Raw genomic sequence first — 17,500 nt, forward strand, 5'->3', positions numbered from 1 at the left:
CACAGACTTAGGGTTCATCTACACATTTCATTAGTGGCCTGGTTTGCTTTTCCTGTCTTGGCAGGCAGTGTGTGTGCGCATGTGTGTGTGTGATTGTGTGTGTGTTTTCCCAGGTCAGCACTCTGGAAGTCAGCCATTCCCTCAGTCTCTCCCACGCTTCCAAGATAATCACTGTGACAACTGCTATCACATAGATAACTGGCATGAATACACACACACACACACACAATACACACACATCCACACACACTAGATACACACATTCATACACAAACACACCCACTGGTACGACACGTCACACACACTGTCACAGTTAAAATCTAGTGAAGGCTACAGCTCTATCTGACAAAACAGCTGTCAGAAGAGAGGGAAGCTACAGATCTATGTAACAGAACAGCTGTCAGAAGAGAGTGAAGGCTACAGCTCTATCTGACAGAACAGCTGTCAGAAGAGAGGGAAGCTACAGATCTATGTAACAGAACAGCTGTCAGAAGAGAGGGAAGCTACAGATCTATCTGACAGAACAGCTGTCAGAAGAGAGTGAAGGCTACAGCTCTATCTAACAGAACAGCTGTCAGAAGAGAGTGAAGGCTACAGCTCTATCTAACAGAACAGCTGTCAGAAGAGAGTGAAGGCTACAGCTCTATCTAAAAGAACAGCTGTCAGAAGAGAGTGAAGGCTACAGCTCTATCTGACAGAACAGCTGTCAGAAGAGAGTGAAGGCTACAGCTCTATCTAACAGAACAGCTGTCAGAAGAGAGTGAAGGCTACAGCTCTATCTAACAGAACAGCTGTCAGAAGAGAGTGAAGGCTACAGCTCTATCTAACAGAACAGCTGTCAGAAGAGAGTGAAGGCTACGGCTCTATCTAACAGAACAGCTGTCAGAAGAGAGTGAAGGCTACAGCTCTATCTAACAGAACAGCTGTCAGAAGAGAGTGAAGGCTACAGCTCTATCTAAAAGAACAGCTGTCAGAAGAGAGTGAAGGCTACAGCTCTATCTAACAGAACAGCTGTCAGAAGAGAGTGAAGGCTACAGCTCTATCTGACAGAACAGCTGTCAGAAGAGAGTGAAGGCTACAGCTCTATCTAACAGAACAGCTGTCAGAAGAGAGTGAAGGCTACAGCTCTATCTAAAAGAACAGCTGTCAGAAGAGAGTGAAGGCTACGGCTCTATCTAACAGAACAGCTGTCAGAAGAGAGTGAAGGCTACAGCTCTATCTAACAGAACAGCTGTCAGAAGAGAGTGAAGGCTACAGCTCTATCTAACAGAACAGCTGTCAGAAGAGAGTGAAGGCTACAGCTCTATCTAAAAGAACAGCTGTCAGAAGAGAGTGAAGGCTACAGCTCTATCTAACAGAACAGCTGTCAGAAGAGAGTGAAGGCTACAGCTCTATCTAACAGAACAGCTGTCAGAAGAGAGTGAAGGCTACAGCTCTATCTAACAGAACAGCTGTCAGAAGAGAGTGAAGGCTACGGCTCTATCTAACAGAACAGCTGTCAGAAGAGAGTGAAGGCTACAGCTCTATCTAACAGAACAGCTGTCAGAAGAGAGTGAAGGCTACAGCTCTTCGCACTTGTAGCTTCTTCAGAGAGAAAGATAGAGGGACAGAGAAGGAGGGACAGAAAGAGAGAGAGTTATTTGCAAAACCGTTTTCTCTCTTTCCAAAAGGACATCTTGATCCCCAATCATGTGGCAGTTGTTGCTTGATAGGGTACTGTAGGGCTCTGGTCTAAAGTAGTGCACTATATAGGGAGTAGGGTGCTATTTGGGACTTATTCAGTTGCCTCTCCAAATGTTGTCCTCTCCCCTGTGACCAGACAGCCCAGCATTAGAGCAGTAATAGCTCTGTAGCGTTCCGGCTCATTGGGCACGGATCCCAGTCACACTGACAAGAAGCAGCTAGACAGGCAATTGTGCCCCGCGGGCCTGACACCAGCCCAATGTCACCAAGCTTAGTTATACTAACACTGATCATAGATCAGATCCATGTCTCTGTATCAGTGGATGTAGTTAGGAGATAGTTAGGTCAGCAGCATCCCACTGCTGGCTTGCCTCTGAAGCTAAGCAGGGTTGGTTCTGGATGGGACACCAGATTCTGCTGGAAGTGGTGTTGGAGGACCAGTAGGAGGCAGTCTTTCCTCTGTTCTAAAATTAATAATATACAACTCTGGATAAAATTAAGAGACCACTGCATAATTATACGTTTCTCTGGTTTTACTGTTTCTAGGTATGTGTCTGGGTAAAATTACTATTTTTGTTTCCGTCTATAAACTACTGAAAACATTTCTCCCAAATTCCAAATAAAAATATTGCCATTTAGAGCAGAAAATGACAGCTGTTCAAAAGAACAGCAAAGATGCAGGGTTGTCAGACCTCGAATAAAATGAGTTCATATGCATTTTTAAACAACACAATACTAATGTTTTAACTTAGGAAGAGTTCAGGAATCAATATTTGGTGGAATAACCCTGATTTTCAATCACAGCTTTCATGCATCTTGTCGTGCTCTCTGCCAGTCTTTCACATTGATGTTGGGTGACTTTATGACACTCCTGGCACAAAAAGTCAAGCAGCTCGGCTTTGTTTGAAGACTTGTGACCACCCATCTTCCTCTTGATCACATTCCAGAGGTTTTCAATGGGGTTCAGGTCTGGAGATTGGGCTGGTCATGACAGGGTCTTGATCTGGTGGTTTTCAATGGGGTTCAGGTCTGGAGATTGGGCTGGTCATGACAGGGTCTTGATCTGGTGGTTTTCAATGGGGTTCAGGTCTGGAGATTGGGCTGGCCATGACAGGGTCTTGATCTGGTGGTTTTCAATGGGGTTCAGGTCTGAAGATTGGGCTGGCCATGACAGGGTCTTGATCTGGTGGTTTTCAATGGGGTTCAGGTCTGGAGATTGGGCTGGCCATGACAGGGTCTTGATCTGGTGGTCCCCCATTAACACCTTGATTGACCTGGCTGTGTGGCATGGAGCATTGTCCTGCTGGAGAAACCAATCCTCAGAGTTGGGGAACATTGTCCGAGCAGAATGAAGCACGTTTTCTTCCAGGACAACCTTGTACGTGGCTTGATTCATGTGTCCTTCACAAAGACAAATCTGCCCGATTCCAGCCTTGCTGAAGCACCCCCAGATCATCACCGATCCTCCACCAAATGTCACAGTGGGTGTGAAACCTGGAGAGGCCTACAAGCCACAGTGTCTCGCACCCACTGTGAAATTTGGTGGAGAATGTCCTGGAAGAAAACTTGTTTTTTCCAGCAGGACAATTATTATTTTTAGTTTTTAATTGAACCTTTATTTAACCTGGCAAGTCAGTTAAGAACAAATTCTTATTTACAATGACGGCCTAGGAACAGTGGGTTAATTGCCTTGTTCAGGGGCAGAACAACAGATTTTTACCTTGTCAGTTCAGGGATTCAATCTAGCAACCTTTCGGTTACTGGCCCAACGCTCTAACCACTAGGTTACCTGCTGCCCCACCTGCCACAATGCTCTCTCTCCTCTCTCTCTCTCTCTCTCTCTCTCTCTCTCTCTCTCTCTCTGTCTCTGTCTCTCTGTCTCTCTGTCTCTCTGTCTCTCTGTCTCTCTGTCTCTGTCTCTGTCTCTGTCTCTGTCTCTCTCTCTCTCTCTCTCTCTCTCTCTCTCTCTCTCTCTCTATCTCTCTCTATATATCTCTCTCTCTCCCCAAATCCCCCACCATGCTGTAGGTTCACCACAGTATAGAGCCCAGACATCTTTCTCTCTCTGTCCGTCCTTCTCTCCCTCCTCTCCATACTGATCTCTCCATATATCTCTCTCTCTCTCCCCAGGTGAGCCACTATGCCGTTGGTAAAGCGCTGTATAGAGCCCAGACACCTGTGTCGAGGTGCTGTACCTGATGGAGTCACCAGTGAACTGGAGTGTGTTACCAACAGCACCCTCGCTGCCATCATCAAACAGCTGGGCAGCCTAAGTAAGTAGTGTGTTTCAGGGTCACGTTTCCCTGAGGTACAGATCTAGGATCAGCTTCCCCTTCACAAAACCTTACATTAAATTGTAATGGAGAAAATGAAAAACTGACCCAAGATCACCATCTAGGGGCAACTTCACTTTACACCAGTGGTGGTCGGTGCCGTTTATGATGAGGGAGGACGATTAATATTTTTAATGAGCATGACCTTATTTCTTTACAGCATATTGGATGACTGTCATTCATTTTCCATTCACCCAGCTCAATGTAACACAGATGTATGCTAGGTCGAGGTCGAGAGATACATTTGAGTAATCAAGGTGACAGACAGTGACATATTCAAAACCTCCTAGCACACTCCAGCCTGCATCTAGTTGATCTAGTGTGTAATCATTAGTTCAAGAGTTTCTATTTTAAAAATGCAGTTAGGTTTATCCCCGTTTTGTTCCGTTTGCTTTCATTAAAGAAACGTTTTTTCAACAGAATTGGCCGAATGAATACACACCTGATCACGTGTACACGCAGTTCACTTTCATAGCAGCCACATACAAACAGCATCATCACTTTTTTTTAAGGGGGTAGATCAGCTTTAATATTCCAGATAGATTGTAGATTCCATCAATGTAGTTCCAATCCCCCATATATTATTTGGTAAATGTTAATATACAGTGGGGAAAACAAGTATTTGATACACTGTCGATTTTGCAGGTTTTCCTACTTACAAAGCATGTAGAGGTCTGTAATTTCTATCATAGGAACACTTCAACTGTGAGAGACGGAATCTAAAACAAAAATCCAGAAAATCACATTGTATGATTTTTAAGTAATTATCAAATATATCAAATACTTGTTCTCCCCACTGTATGTATACACTACCAGTCAAAAGTTTTAGAACACCTTCTATTACAGGGTTTTTCTCTATTTTTACTATTTTCTACATTGTAGAATAATATTGAAGACATCAAAACTATGAAATAACACATGGAATCATGTAGTAACCAAAAAAGTGTAAAAATATTGTAAAATATATTTAATATTTTATATATTACCTTTGCACACTCTTGACATTATCTCAACCAGCTTCATGAGGTACTCACCTGGTATGCATTTCAATTAATAGGTGTGCCTTGTTAAAAGTTAATTTGTGGAATTTCCTTTGAGCCAATTAGTTGTGTTGTGACAAGGTTGGGGTGGTATACAGAAGATAGCCGTATTTGGTAAAATACTAAGTCCATATTATGGCAAGAACAGCTCCAATAAGCAAAGAGAAACGACAGTCCAAGACATGAAGGTCAGTCAATCTTGAAGATTTCAATAACTGTGTAAGTTTTTTCAAGTGCAATCGCAAAAACCATCAAGCGCTATGATGAAGCTGGCTCTCATGTGGACCGCCACAGGAAAGGAAGACGCAGAGTTACCTCTGCTACAGAGGATACGTTCATTAGAGTTAACTGCACATCAGTTTGCAGCCAAAATAAATTCCGGGAACAGGTAACAGACACAGCTCAACATCAACTGTTCAGAGGAGACTACGTGAATCAGGCCTTCATGGTCGAATTGCTGCAAAGAAACCACTACTCAAGGACACCAATAAGAAAAAGAGACTTGCTTGGGTCAAGAAACACAAGCAATGGACATTAGATGGATGCAAATCTGTCCTTTGGTCTGATGAGTCCAAATTTGAGATTTTTGGTTCCAACCGACGTAGGTGAACGGATGATCTCCGCATGTGTGGTTCCCACCGTGAAGCATGGGGTAGGAGGTGTGATGGTGTGGGGTGCTTTGCTGGTGACACTGTCTGTGATTTATTTTGAATTCAAGGCACACTTAACCAGCATGACTACCACAGCATTCTGCAGCGATACGCCATCCCATGTGTTTTGCGCTTAGTGGGACTATCATTTGTTTTTCAACAGGACAATGACCCAACACACCTCCAGGCTGTGTAAGGGCTATTTGACCAAGAAGGAGAGTGATGGAGTGCTGCATCAGATGACCTGACCTCCACAATACTCTGACTTCAACCCAATTGAGATGGTTTGGGATGAGTTGGACCGCAGAGTGAAGGAAAAGCAGCCAACAAGTGATCAGCATATGTGGGACTCCTTCACGACTGTTGGAAAAGCATTCCAGGTGAAGCTGGTTGAGAGAATGCCAAGGGTGTGCAAAGCTGTCATCAAGGCAAAGGGTGGCTACTTTGAAGAATCTAAAATCTAAAATATATTTTGATTTGTTTAACACTTTTTTGGTTACTACATGATTCCATGTGTTATTTCATAGTTCTGATATCTTCGCTATTATTCTACAATGTAGAAAATAGTAAAAATAAAGAAAAAACTCTTGAATGAGTAGCTGTGTCCAAACTTCTGACTGGTGCTGTATTTACATATATTTTAAAAATATATTTTCCTTGATTATTTTCCCCTAACCCTGCCACCCCTCCCCTAATTGGAGTAAAGTAATGAACAACAACACTTAGGCTTCTACTTCCCATTTATACACACTATATACAATTTACGGACACAATGCTCCTTGCAACAGTTATATTTTGTTTGTTTTTAATCCCATCCTTCAGCTACCATCAACCCCTCCCATCCATCTCTCTAGGGGGCGGCAGGTAGCCTAGTGGTTAGAGCGTTGGGCCAGTAACCGAAAGGTTCCTGGATTGAATCCCTGAGCTGACAAAGTAAAATTCTGTCTTTCTGCCACTGAATAAGTCAGTTAACCCACTGTTCCTAGGCCATCATTGTAAATAAAAAGGTTAACTTAGTCTTAACTGACTTAACTAGGCAAGTCTTAACTGACTTGCCTAGTTAAATTTATGGACACAATGTATTTTACATTAGTTATCTTGTTGTTTTTAATCCCAACCTTCAGCTCCACTCAACCCAAACGTCAGTTTTTGATTTATATTTGCCATACATTTTTCAACTGTGCTGTGATGTCTTCCTAAAATTATCCGCCGCCATTGTTGCAACCCCTATTACTAGTCTGTTCAAACTCTCTTTCAAACAGATCACCGATCATTTCGAATCCCACCGTACCTTCTCCGATATGCAATCTAGTTTCCGAGCTGGTCACCAGTGCACCTCAGCCACGCTCAAGGTCCTAAACTATATCATAACCGCCATCGATAAAAGACAGTACTGTGCAGCCGTCTTCATCGACCTGGCCAAGGCTTTCGACTCTGTCAATCACAGTATTCTTATCGGCAGACTCAACAGCCTTGGTTTCTCTAATGATTGCCTCACCTGGTTCACTAACTACTTCTCTGATAGAGTTCAGTGTGTCAAATCGGAGGGCCTGTTGTCCGGACCTCTGGCAGTCTCTATGGGAGTGCCACAGGGTTCAATTCTCAGCCGACTCTTTTCTCTGTACATATCAGTGATGTCGCTCTTGCTGCGGGTGATGCTTTGATCCACCTCTACGCAGACGACACCATTCTGTAAACATCTGGCCCTTCTTTGGACACTGTGTTAACTAACCTCCAAACGAGCTTCAACACCATACAACACTCCTTCCGTGGCCTCCAACTGCTCTTAAACGCTAGTAAAACCAAATGCATGCTTTTCAACCGATCGCTGCCCGCACCCTCCCACCCGACTAGCATCACCACCCTGGACGGTTCTGATTTAGAATATGTGGACAACTATAAACACCTAGGTGTCTGGCTAGACTGTAAACTCTCCTTCCAGACTCACATTAAGCATCTCCAATCCAAAGTTAAATCTAGAAACGGCTTCCTATTTCGCAACAAAGCCTCCTTCACTCATGCTGCCAAACATACCCTCGTAAAACTGACTATCCTACCGATCCTTGACTTCGGCATGCCATTTACGAATTAGCCTCCTACCCTCTACTCAGCAAATTGGATGCAGTCTATCACAGTGCCATCCATTTTGTCACCAGAGCCCCATATACTACCCACCACTGCGACCTGTATGCTCTCGTTGGCTGGTCCTCGCCTCATATTTGTCGCCAATACCACTGGCTCCTGGTCCTCTATAAGTCTTTGCTAGGCATAGCTCCGCCTTATCGCAGCTCACTGATCACCATAACAACACCCATCTGTAGCACACCCTCCAGCAGGTATATCTCATTGGTCACCCCCAAAGCCAATTCCTCCTTTGGCCGCCTTTCCTTCCAGTTCTCTGCTGCCAATGACTGGAAAATGTTCAAAAATGACTGAAGTTGGAGACTTATCTCCCTCTCTAACTTTAAGCATCAGCTGTCAGAGCAGCTTACTGATCACTGCAGCTGTACACAGCCCATCTGTAAATAGCCCATCTGTAAATAGCCCATCTGTAAATAGCCCATCTGTAAATAGCCCATCTGTAAATAGCCCATCTGTAAATAGCCCATCTGTAAATAGCCCATCTGTAAATAGCCCATCTGTAAATAGCCCATCTGTAAATAGCCCATCTGTAAATAGCCCATCTGTAAATAGCCCATCTGTAAATAGCCCATCTGTAAATAGCCCATCTGTAAATAGCCCATCTGTAAATAGCCCATCTGTAAATAGCCCATCTGTAAATAGCCCATCTGTAAATAGCCCATCTGTACATAGCCCATCTGTAAATAGCCCATCTGTAAATAGCCCATCTGTAAATAGCCCATCTGTAAATAGCCCATCTGTAAATAGCCCATCTGTAAATAGCCCATCTGTAAATAGCCCATCTGTAAATAGCCCATCTGTAAATAGCCCATCTGTAAATAGCCCATCTGTACATAGCCCATCTGTAAATAGCCCATCTGTAAATAGCCCATCTGTAAATAGCCCATCTGTAAATAGCCCATCTGTAAATAGCCCATCTGTAAATAGCCCATCTGTAAATAGCCCATCTGTAAATAGCCCATCTGTAAATAGCCCATCTGTAAATAGCCCATCTGTAAATAGCCCATCTGTAAATAGCCCATCTGTAAATAGCCCATCTGTAAATAGCCCATCTGTAAATAGCCCATCTGTACATAGCCCATCTGTAAATAGCCCATCTGTACACAGCCCATCTGTAAATAGCCCATCTGTAAATAGCCCATCTGTAAATAGCCCATCTGTAAATAGCCCATCTGTAAATAGCCCATCTGTAAATAGCCCATCTGTAAATAGCCCATCTGTAAATAGCCCATCAGGTAAATAGCCCATCTGTACATAGCCCATCTGTAAATAGCCCATCTGTACACAGCCCATCTGTAAATAGCCCATCTGTAAATAGCCCATCTGTAAATAGCCCATCTGTAAATAGCCCATCTGTAAATAGCCCATCTGTACACAGCCCATCTGTAAATAGCCCATCTGTACACAGCCCATCTGTAAATAGCCCATCTGTAAATAGCCCATCTGTAAATAGCCCATCTGTACACAGCCCATTTGTAAATAGCCCATCTGTACACAGCCCATCTGTAAATAGCCCATCTGTACACAGCCCATCTGTAAATAGCCCATCTGTACACAGCCCATCTGTAAATAGCCCACCCAACCAACTACCTCATCCCCATATGTGTTTTTGTTTTTCTGCTCTTTTGAACACCAGTATTTCTACTTGCACATCCTCATCTGCAGATATATCACTCCAGTGTTTAACTGCTCAATTGTAATTATTTCACCACCATGGCCTATTTATTACCTTACCTCCCTTATCTTACCTCATCTGCACACACTGTATATAGACTTTGTTTTCTATTGTATTATTGACTGTATGTTTGTTTACTCCATGTGTAACTCTGTGTTGTTGTTTGTGTCGAACTGCTTTGCTTTATCTTGGACAGGTCGCAAGGTTGTCTACCTGGTTAAATAAAGGTGTTCTCAACTAGCCTACCTGGTTAAATAAAGGTGTTCTCAACTAGCCTACCTGGTTAAATAAAGGTGTTCTCAACTAGCCTACCTGGTTAAATAAAGGTGTTCTCAACTAGCCTACTTGGTTAAATAAAGGTGTTCTCAACTAGCCTACCTGGTTAAATAAAGGTGTTCTCAACTAGCCTACCTGGTTAAATAAAGGTGTTCTCAACTAGCCTACTTGGTTAAATAAAGGTGTTCTCAACTAGCCTACCTGGTTAAATAAAGGTGTTCTCAACTAGCCTACCTGGTTAAATAAAGGTGTTCTCAACTAGCCTACCTGGTTAAATAAAGGTGTTCTCAACTAGACTACCTGGTTAAATAAAGGTGTTCTCAACTAGCCTACCTGGTTAAATAAAGGTGTTCTCAACTAGCCTACCTGGTTAAATAAAGGTGTTCTCAACTAGCCTACTTGGTTAAATAAAGGTGTTCTCAACTAGCCTACCTGGTTAAATAAAGGTGTTCTCAACTAGCCTACCTGGTTAAATAAAGGTGTTCTCAACTAGCCTACTTGGTTAAATAAAGGTGTTCTCAACTAGCCTACCTGGTTAAATAAAGGTGTTCTTAACTAGCCTACCTGGTTAAATAAAGGTGTTCTCAACTAGACTACCTGGTTAAATAAAGGTGTTCTCAACTAGCCTACCTGGTTAAATAAAGGTGTTCTCAACTAGCCTACCTGGTTAAATAAAGGTGTTCTCTACTAGCCTACCTGGTTAAATAAAGGTGTTCTCAACTAGACTACCTGGTTAAATAAAGGTGTTCTCTACTAGCCTACCTGGTTAAATAAAGGTGTTCTCAACTAGCCTACCTGGTTAAATAAAGGTGTTCTCAACTAGACTACCTGGTTAAATAAAGGTGTTCTCAACTAGCCTACCTGGTTAAATAAAGGTGTTCTCAACTAGACTACCTGGTTAAATAAAGGTGTTCTCAACTAGCCTACCTGGTTAAATAAAGGTGTTCTCAACTAGCCTACCTGGTTAAATAAAGGTGTTCTCAACTAGACTACCTGGTTAAATAAAGGTGTTCTCAACTAGACTACCTGGTTAAATAAAGGTGTTCTCAACTAGACTACCTGGTTAAATAAAGGTGTTCTCAACTAGCCTACCTGGTTAAATAAAGGTGTTCTCAACTAGCCTACCTGGTTAAATAAAGGTGTTCTCAACTAGACTACCTGGTTAAATAAAGGTGTTCTCAACTAGCCTACCTGGTTAAATAAAGGTGTTCTCAACTAGCCTACCTGGTTAAATAAAGGTGTTCTCAACTAGACTACCTGGTTAAATAAAGGTGTTCTCAACTAGACTACCTGGTTAAATAAAGGTGTTCTCAACTAGCCTACCTGGTTAAATAAAGGTAAAATAAAATGTAGAAAATAAACTTTGCAGAATTGGTTCTTACAATGTCCTCTCTTGTGGAGGCAGCCTTTTTTCGCTAACTCGACTCAGCTATCCAATAGGAGCTACATTACAGCTAGTATTATCTTTAGGTGTCTGGGTCAGAGGGTCAGCTTATTGTATTTCCATCTCTACAGTAGAGCCACACTAACTTAGCTCAACCTCTAAAACGGCGTAAAGCCAGTCGCTACAAAAGTAGAGTGGTTGCTAACACAAACTCCCGAGTGTAGCAGCCCTTGAAGTTAGTACACATTGTTATTGTGGTTTGTGGTCTAATGGTTCTCCTTTGGGGATATTCTAGAATATTCTAGAAGCTTCTCGCCACTTTAAGACACACACCCGTTCACCTGTCGTTGTTACTGTGCTCCGTATAGGGATTGCAGTTAGAATGAGCGTCAGTAGGAAGTGGCAAGTGCATGATTAATGTGTTGTGTGTCGATATGAAGTATAACAGGGAGTCGTCCTCCGTTACATCCAGTCAATGACATCACAGGAACCTTGCAATGTCACAGGAGCTGCTGTTGTTTTCATCTGTGACATCACAGGAACCTTGCAATGTCACAGGAGCTGCTGTTGTTTTCATCTGTGACATCACAGGAACCTTGCAATGTTACAGGAGCTGCTGTTGTTTTCATCTGTGTTGTAATATATTCAACTGGGGATATGCAGGGTCCCTGGACAATTAGACGTGGAGACACACACACACACACACGCGCACACGCACACGCACACGCACACACACACACACACACTGGAGCAGGCAGAGTGTAATGTATTGCTCTCCACTGGTTGTCAGCCAGCAGCTCTATAGGAGGCACCCTGCAGAGAGACGATACAGAATCCCAGCCCGTTGATTAAGCTCTGTTTTATTATGTGTGTGTGTGTGCGTACATGTGTGTGTGTCTGTCTATTATCCTGTGTGGGTGTCTATACGTGTGTGTGTGTGGTGCTCACTCAAGTGTGTCTACAGTGTGTGTATTAACGTGTCTCCACCCTGCAGGTCGTTATGCAGAGGACATCTTTGGGGATCTGTTCAACGAAGCCAACAGCTTCTACATGAGAATGAACAGCCTCCAGGAGAGAGTGGACCTACTGGCTGTCAAAGTCACACAGCTAGACTCTACCGTGGAAGAAGGTGTGTGTCTGTGTGTGTGTGTGTGTGTGGGGGGGGGGGGGGGGTTTCAAGAGGTATGATCACCTGAGATCTTCTTCTCTTCTCCTTACCGCTCCTCTCTTCTCTCTTCTCTTCTCCTTACCTCTCCTCTCTTCTTCTCCTCTTCTCCTTACCTCTCCTCTCTTCTTCTCTCTTCTCTTCTCCTTACCGCTCCTCTCTTCTTCTCTTCTCTTCTCCTTACCTCTCCTCTCTTCTTCTCTCTTCTCTTCTCCTTACCTCTCCTCTCTTCTTCTCTCTTCTCTTCTTCTTACCTCTCCTCTCTTCTTCTCTCTTCTCTTCTCCTTACCTCTCCCCTCTTCTTCTCTCTTCTCTTCTCCTTACCTCTCCTCTCTTCTTCTCTTCTCCTCACCTCTTCTCTTATCCATACCTCTCCTCTCTTCTTCTCTCTTCTCTTCTCCTTACCTCTCCTCTCTTCTTCTCTCTTCTCTTCTCCTCACCTCTCCTCTCTTCTTCTCCTTACCTCTCCTCTCTTCTTCTCCACACCACTCCTCTCTTCTTCTCCTTACCGCTCCTCTCTTCTTCTCTTCTCTTCTCCTTACCTCTCCTCTCTTCTTCTCTCTTCTCTTCTCCTTACCTCTCCTCTCTTCTTCTCTCTTCTCTTCTCCTCACCTCTCCTCTCCTTCTCCTTACCTCTCCTCTCTTCTTCTCCACACCTCTCCTCTCTTCTTCTCCTTACCTCTCCTCTCTTCTTCTCTCTTCTCTTCTTTTCTCTTCTCTTCTCCTCACCTCACCTCTCTTCTTCTCTTCTCCTTACCTCTCCTCTCCTCTGTCTGTCTGTCTGTCTGTCTGTCTGTCTGTCTGTCTGTCTGTATGTCTGTCCATGTCTAACATACTATGTGCTATTAGGGTGGTATGTGTCTCTCTCGCCCATAGGAATGCATTGTATCTTCAGTCCCATAGGAATGCCTTGTATCTTCAGTCCCATAGGAATGCCTTGTATCTTCAGTCCCATAGGAATGCCTTGTATCTTCAGTCCCATAGGAATGCCTTGTATCTTCAGTCCCATAGGAATGCCTTGCATCTTCAGTCCCATAGGAATGCCTTGTATCTTCAGTCCCATAGGAATGCCTTGTATCTTCAGTCCCATAGGAATGCATTGTATTTTCAGTCCCATAGGAATGCCTTGTATCTTCAGTCCCATAGGAATGCATTGTATCTTCAGTCCCATAGGAATGCATTGAATCTTCAGTCCCATAGGAATGCCTTGTATCTTCAGTCCCATAGGAATGCCTTGTATCTTCAGTCCCATAGGAATGCATTGAATCTTCAGTCCCATAGGAATGCCTTGTATCTTCAGTCCCATAGGAATGCATTGAATCTTCAGTCCCATAGGAATGCCTTGTATCTTCAGTCCCATAGGAATGCCTTGTATCTTCAGTCCCATAGGAATGCATTGTATCTTCAGTCCCATAGGAATGCATTGAATCTTCAGTCCCATAGGAATGCCTTGTATCTTCAGTCCCATAGGAATGCCTTGTATCTTCAGTCCCATAGGAATGCCTTGTATCTTCAGTCCCATAGGAATGCATTGTATCTTCAGTCCCATAGGAATGCCTTGTATTTTCAGTCCCATAGGAATGCCTTGTATCTTCAGTCCCATAGGAATGCCTTGTATCTTCAGTCCCATAGGAATGCATTGTATCTTCAGTCCCATAGGAATGCCTTGTATCTTCAGTCCCATAGGAATGCCTTGTATCTTCAGTCCCATAGAGTAGCACTGTATTGGCATCAGACAGGGAGTTAGAACCAGGTGTGTGTGTGTGTGTGTGTGTGTGTGTGTGTGTGTGTGTGTGTGTGTGTGTGTGTGTGTGTGTGTGTGTGTGTGTGCGTACACGTGTGTGGTTCCTCCTAATAGGCGTACAGACAGACATAGGGACAGAAGTCTTCAAGGATACATGGGGTAACATCAGAGGCAGGATGGAAAGAGGGAGGGAGGGAGGGAGGGAGGGAGGGAGGGAGGGAGGGAGGGAGGGAGGGAGGTGGTAGGAAGAGATGGAAAGGGACAAGGAAGGAGAGAAGGAGAGAGAGATGGAGAGAAACTTTAAGATCTCAGTATGGGTCCACTTTGAAGTCTGTCTGTCTGTCTGTCTGTCTGTCTGACACTGTTTTGAAGTCAATAGTCTCTTGACTTACAACTGATTCTGTTACAGTCTAGTTTAGTTACTCTGTAACGAGCCACTCACTGATTAAAAGAGTATTTCAGGCGGTGCTATCAGTCAGATTCAATCAGAGTTTTGATGAGAAACTCAGAGTCTGTGTGTGTGTGTGTGTGTGTGTGTGTGTAATCAGTGAGGATATTGCATTTGAAGGTGCTTAACAAATACAATTATATTTTAATGAAACAGCAGGGAGCAGGTCTCGAACCCTTGACCTTCGAACCCGAGGTCCGGCACTTTATCGACTCAGAGAGTTTATAAACCCAGGGTCGTTACAATATTAAAACCACAGTGGATATGAGATTAATGTTGCTATATATTAAAACCACAGTGGATATGAGATTAATGTTGCTATACATTACTCCTTCCTCTCCCTACCCCCTCACTCCTTCCTCTCCCTACCCCCTCACTCCTTCCTCTCCCTACCCCATCACTCCTTCCTCTCCCTACCCCCTCAATCCTTCCTCTCCCTACCCCCTCACTCCTTCCTCTCCCTACCCCCTCACTCCTTACTCTCCCTACCCCCTCACTCCTTCCTCTCCCTACCCCCTCACTCCTTACTCTCCCTACCCCCTCACTCCTTACTCTCCCTACCCAGAGAGCGAGAGACAGAGAGGGAGAGACAGAGAGAGGGAGAGACAGCGAGAGACAGCGAGAGAGACAGCGAGAGAGAGACAGAGAGACAGAGACAGAGCGAAAGAGAGAGAGAGACAGAGCGAAAGAGAGAGAGAGACAGTGAGAAAGAGAGAGAGAGACAGAGAGTCAGCGAGAGCGAAGGAGAGAGAGAGACAGCGAGAGAGAGAGAGAGAGAGAGAGAGAGAGAGAGAGAGAGAGAGAGAGAGACAGCAAGATAGGGAGAGAGAGTGTGTCTGTGAGGGTGCATATCTGTGTAGAGTGTTTATGTGTGTCGATCTCATATAACACACACACACACACACACCCTGGCAGATACCAGCCAGGTCACCCGTGATGTAAATCAGTATTCAACATCCATCCAGGTCTGTAGACGGCGGGAGAAACGCTCCACTCAGTAGGTTCTGATGGTTGATCTGGGTCTAAAGGTTCTGATGGTTGATCTGGGTCTAAAGGTTCTGATGGTTGATCTGGGTCTAAAGGTTCTGATGGTTGATCTGGGTCTAAAGGTTCAAATCCAGTGCTAGATTTTTGTTTTAAGCCCAAACCTTAAGCCTAACCTTAAGCCTAACCTTAACCATTCAGAGTTAAGGGCTATATTTAACCGTCTGGAAGAATTTCGAAATCTAAAGTTTGAGAAACATGGATGAACGTCCAATTCTGACGTGAGACTGTGAGACCTAGTTGCAGACACACACACACACACACACACACACACACACACACACACACATAAAGAGATATATTCCTCCAGCCACACTGTAGCGCAGAAAAGCACTCCTCTCTGGGCATGATTCAAGAGATGAGGAGGGTAGGGTTGTTCTATGGGCTGAAACATTCTGACATATTTCCCTTCTAACCCTCTCTATCTCCTTCCTCTCTATCTCCTTCTCTCTCTCTCTCTCTCTCTCTCTCTCTCTCTCTCTCTCTCTCTCTCTCTCTCTCTCTCTCTCTCTCCGCATCTTCCTCTCTATCTCCCTCCCCCTCTCTCTCTCTCTCTCTCTCTCCCTCTCTCTCTCTCTCTCTCTCTCTCTCTCTCTCTCCTTCCCTCCATCCTCTCTGTCCTCCTCTTCCCTCTTTCCAGTGTCTCTGCAGGATATCAACATGCGTAAGGCATTTAAGAGCAGTACCATCCAGGACCAGCAGGTGGTGTCACGGACCTCAGTCCCTAACCCTGTTGTAGAGATGTACCACCGTGGTGACAAACCTCCGCCTCTCAACATACTCAGCCCTTATAGGTGAGTGTACTTCCTCCTTTCAATATACTGAGCCCCTATTGGTCAGTAGGTCACTAGGACCAACAGGTGGGGTCGAAAACCTCAGTTCATTATCCTGTGGTGGAGATGTAGCATCGCCATGGAGATGGAAAGTATCAGTGTCATTATGAAACCTGTGACAGCATGGGCAGCACCATGAGACTATCTCCATTTTGAAGTAGTAAATTCTTCACGATTGGCTGATCCTTCCTGATGACCCGTTTGAACATTACTCCAACAGGGTCACCAGGAGGGATCAGCCAATAAAGTGGGAAGTCCCACCCAGTTGACTACATTAAAATGGTGGAAGCCCTGTAGTGGACTGTAGTGCCGAAAAGCCTGTTTTAGCATGGGCAGCCACATTAAGGACTTTCACCATTTTGATGGATTCAACTGGGTGGGACTTCCTAGGGGTTAAGGAAAGATCCCATAATTCCAGGTCATCGGGAGGACTCATCCAAGGAAGTATACTCATGAGCAAACATTCCATAACTCTCGGTGACAGTATATCATCACCCTTGTCTTCATACCTGTTTAAACAACACGCTCTAGGTGGCAGTGTGCCCCCTTTCAGTTTGTTTACCAACTCATACAAGTAGTCAATCAATCAAAATATATTTTAATAAACAGTTGTCACAAAGTGCTGATATAGAAACCCAGCCTAAAACCCCAGAGACCAGTCAATGCACATGTAGAAGCACAGTGGCCAGGGGAAAACTCCCTAGAAAGGCAGGAACCTAAAGAGGAACGGCCAGTCTTCTGGCTGTGCTGGGTGGAGATTGTAAGAGTACATTGCCATTAAGGCCAGATCGTTCTTCAAGATGTTCAAACGTGTATAGATGACCATCATGGTCAAATAATAATCACAGTGGTTATAGAGGGTGCAGCAGGTCAGCTGGCTTTTCATAGCCGAGGATTCAGAGCTTGAGACAGCAAATGGGACTGACCCTAGCCCCCCTGCACATAGACTATTGACGTGTAGATACTGGGGACTGAGACGGGGGGGTCAGAGGACACTGTTGCCCCATCCAACAATACCCCCGGACAGGGCCAACCAGGCAGGATATAACCCCACTCACTTTGCCAAAGCACAGCCACCCCACC

The 17,500-nt window shown here is 44.3% G+C and overlaps 1 protein-coding gene across 1 annotated transcript in view; it reads left to right on the plus strand.

Annotated features, from left to right (window-relative positions):
* The window catches only part of LOC139417086 (actin-binding protein WASF3-like), a 114,325-nt gene that overhangs the window by 38,684 nt on the left and 58,141 nt on the right, over positions 1-17,500 (plus strand). The window contains exons 2-4 of the mRNA XM_071166334.1: positions 3,814-3,956; positions 12,178-12,312; positions 16,225-16,378. Coding sequence (XP_071022435.1) covers positions 3,824-3,956; positions 12,178-12,312; positions 16,225-16,378 — 422 coding nt within the window. The 5' untranslated portion in view covers positions 3,814-3,823. The remainder of the gene's footprint in view (positions 1-3,813; positions 3,957-12,177; positions 12,313-16,224; positions 16,379-17,500) is intronic.

The sequence above is a fragment of the Oncorhynchus clarkii genome, chromosome 9 (genome assembly GCF_045791955.1).
Source record: "Oncorhynchus clarkii lewisi isolate Uvic-CL-2024 chromosome 9, UVic_Ocla_1.0, whole genome shotgun sequence".
NCBI classification, from domain to species: domain Eukaryota; kingdom Metazoa; phylum Chordata; class Actinopteri; order Salmoniformes; family Salmonidae; genus Oncorhynchus; species Oncorhynchus clarkii.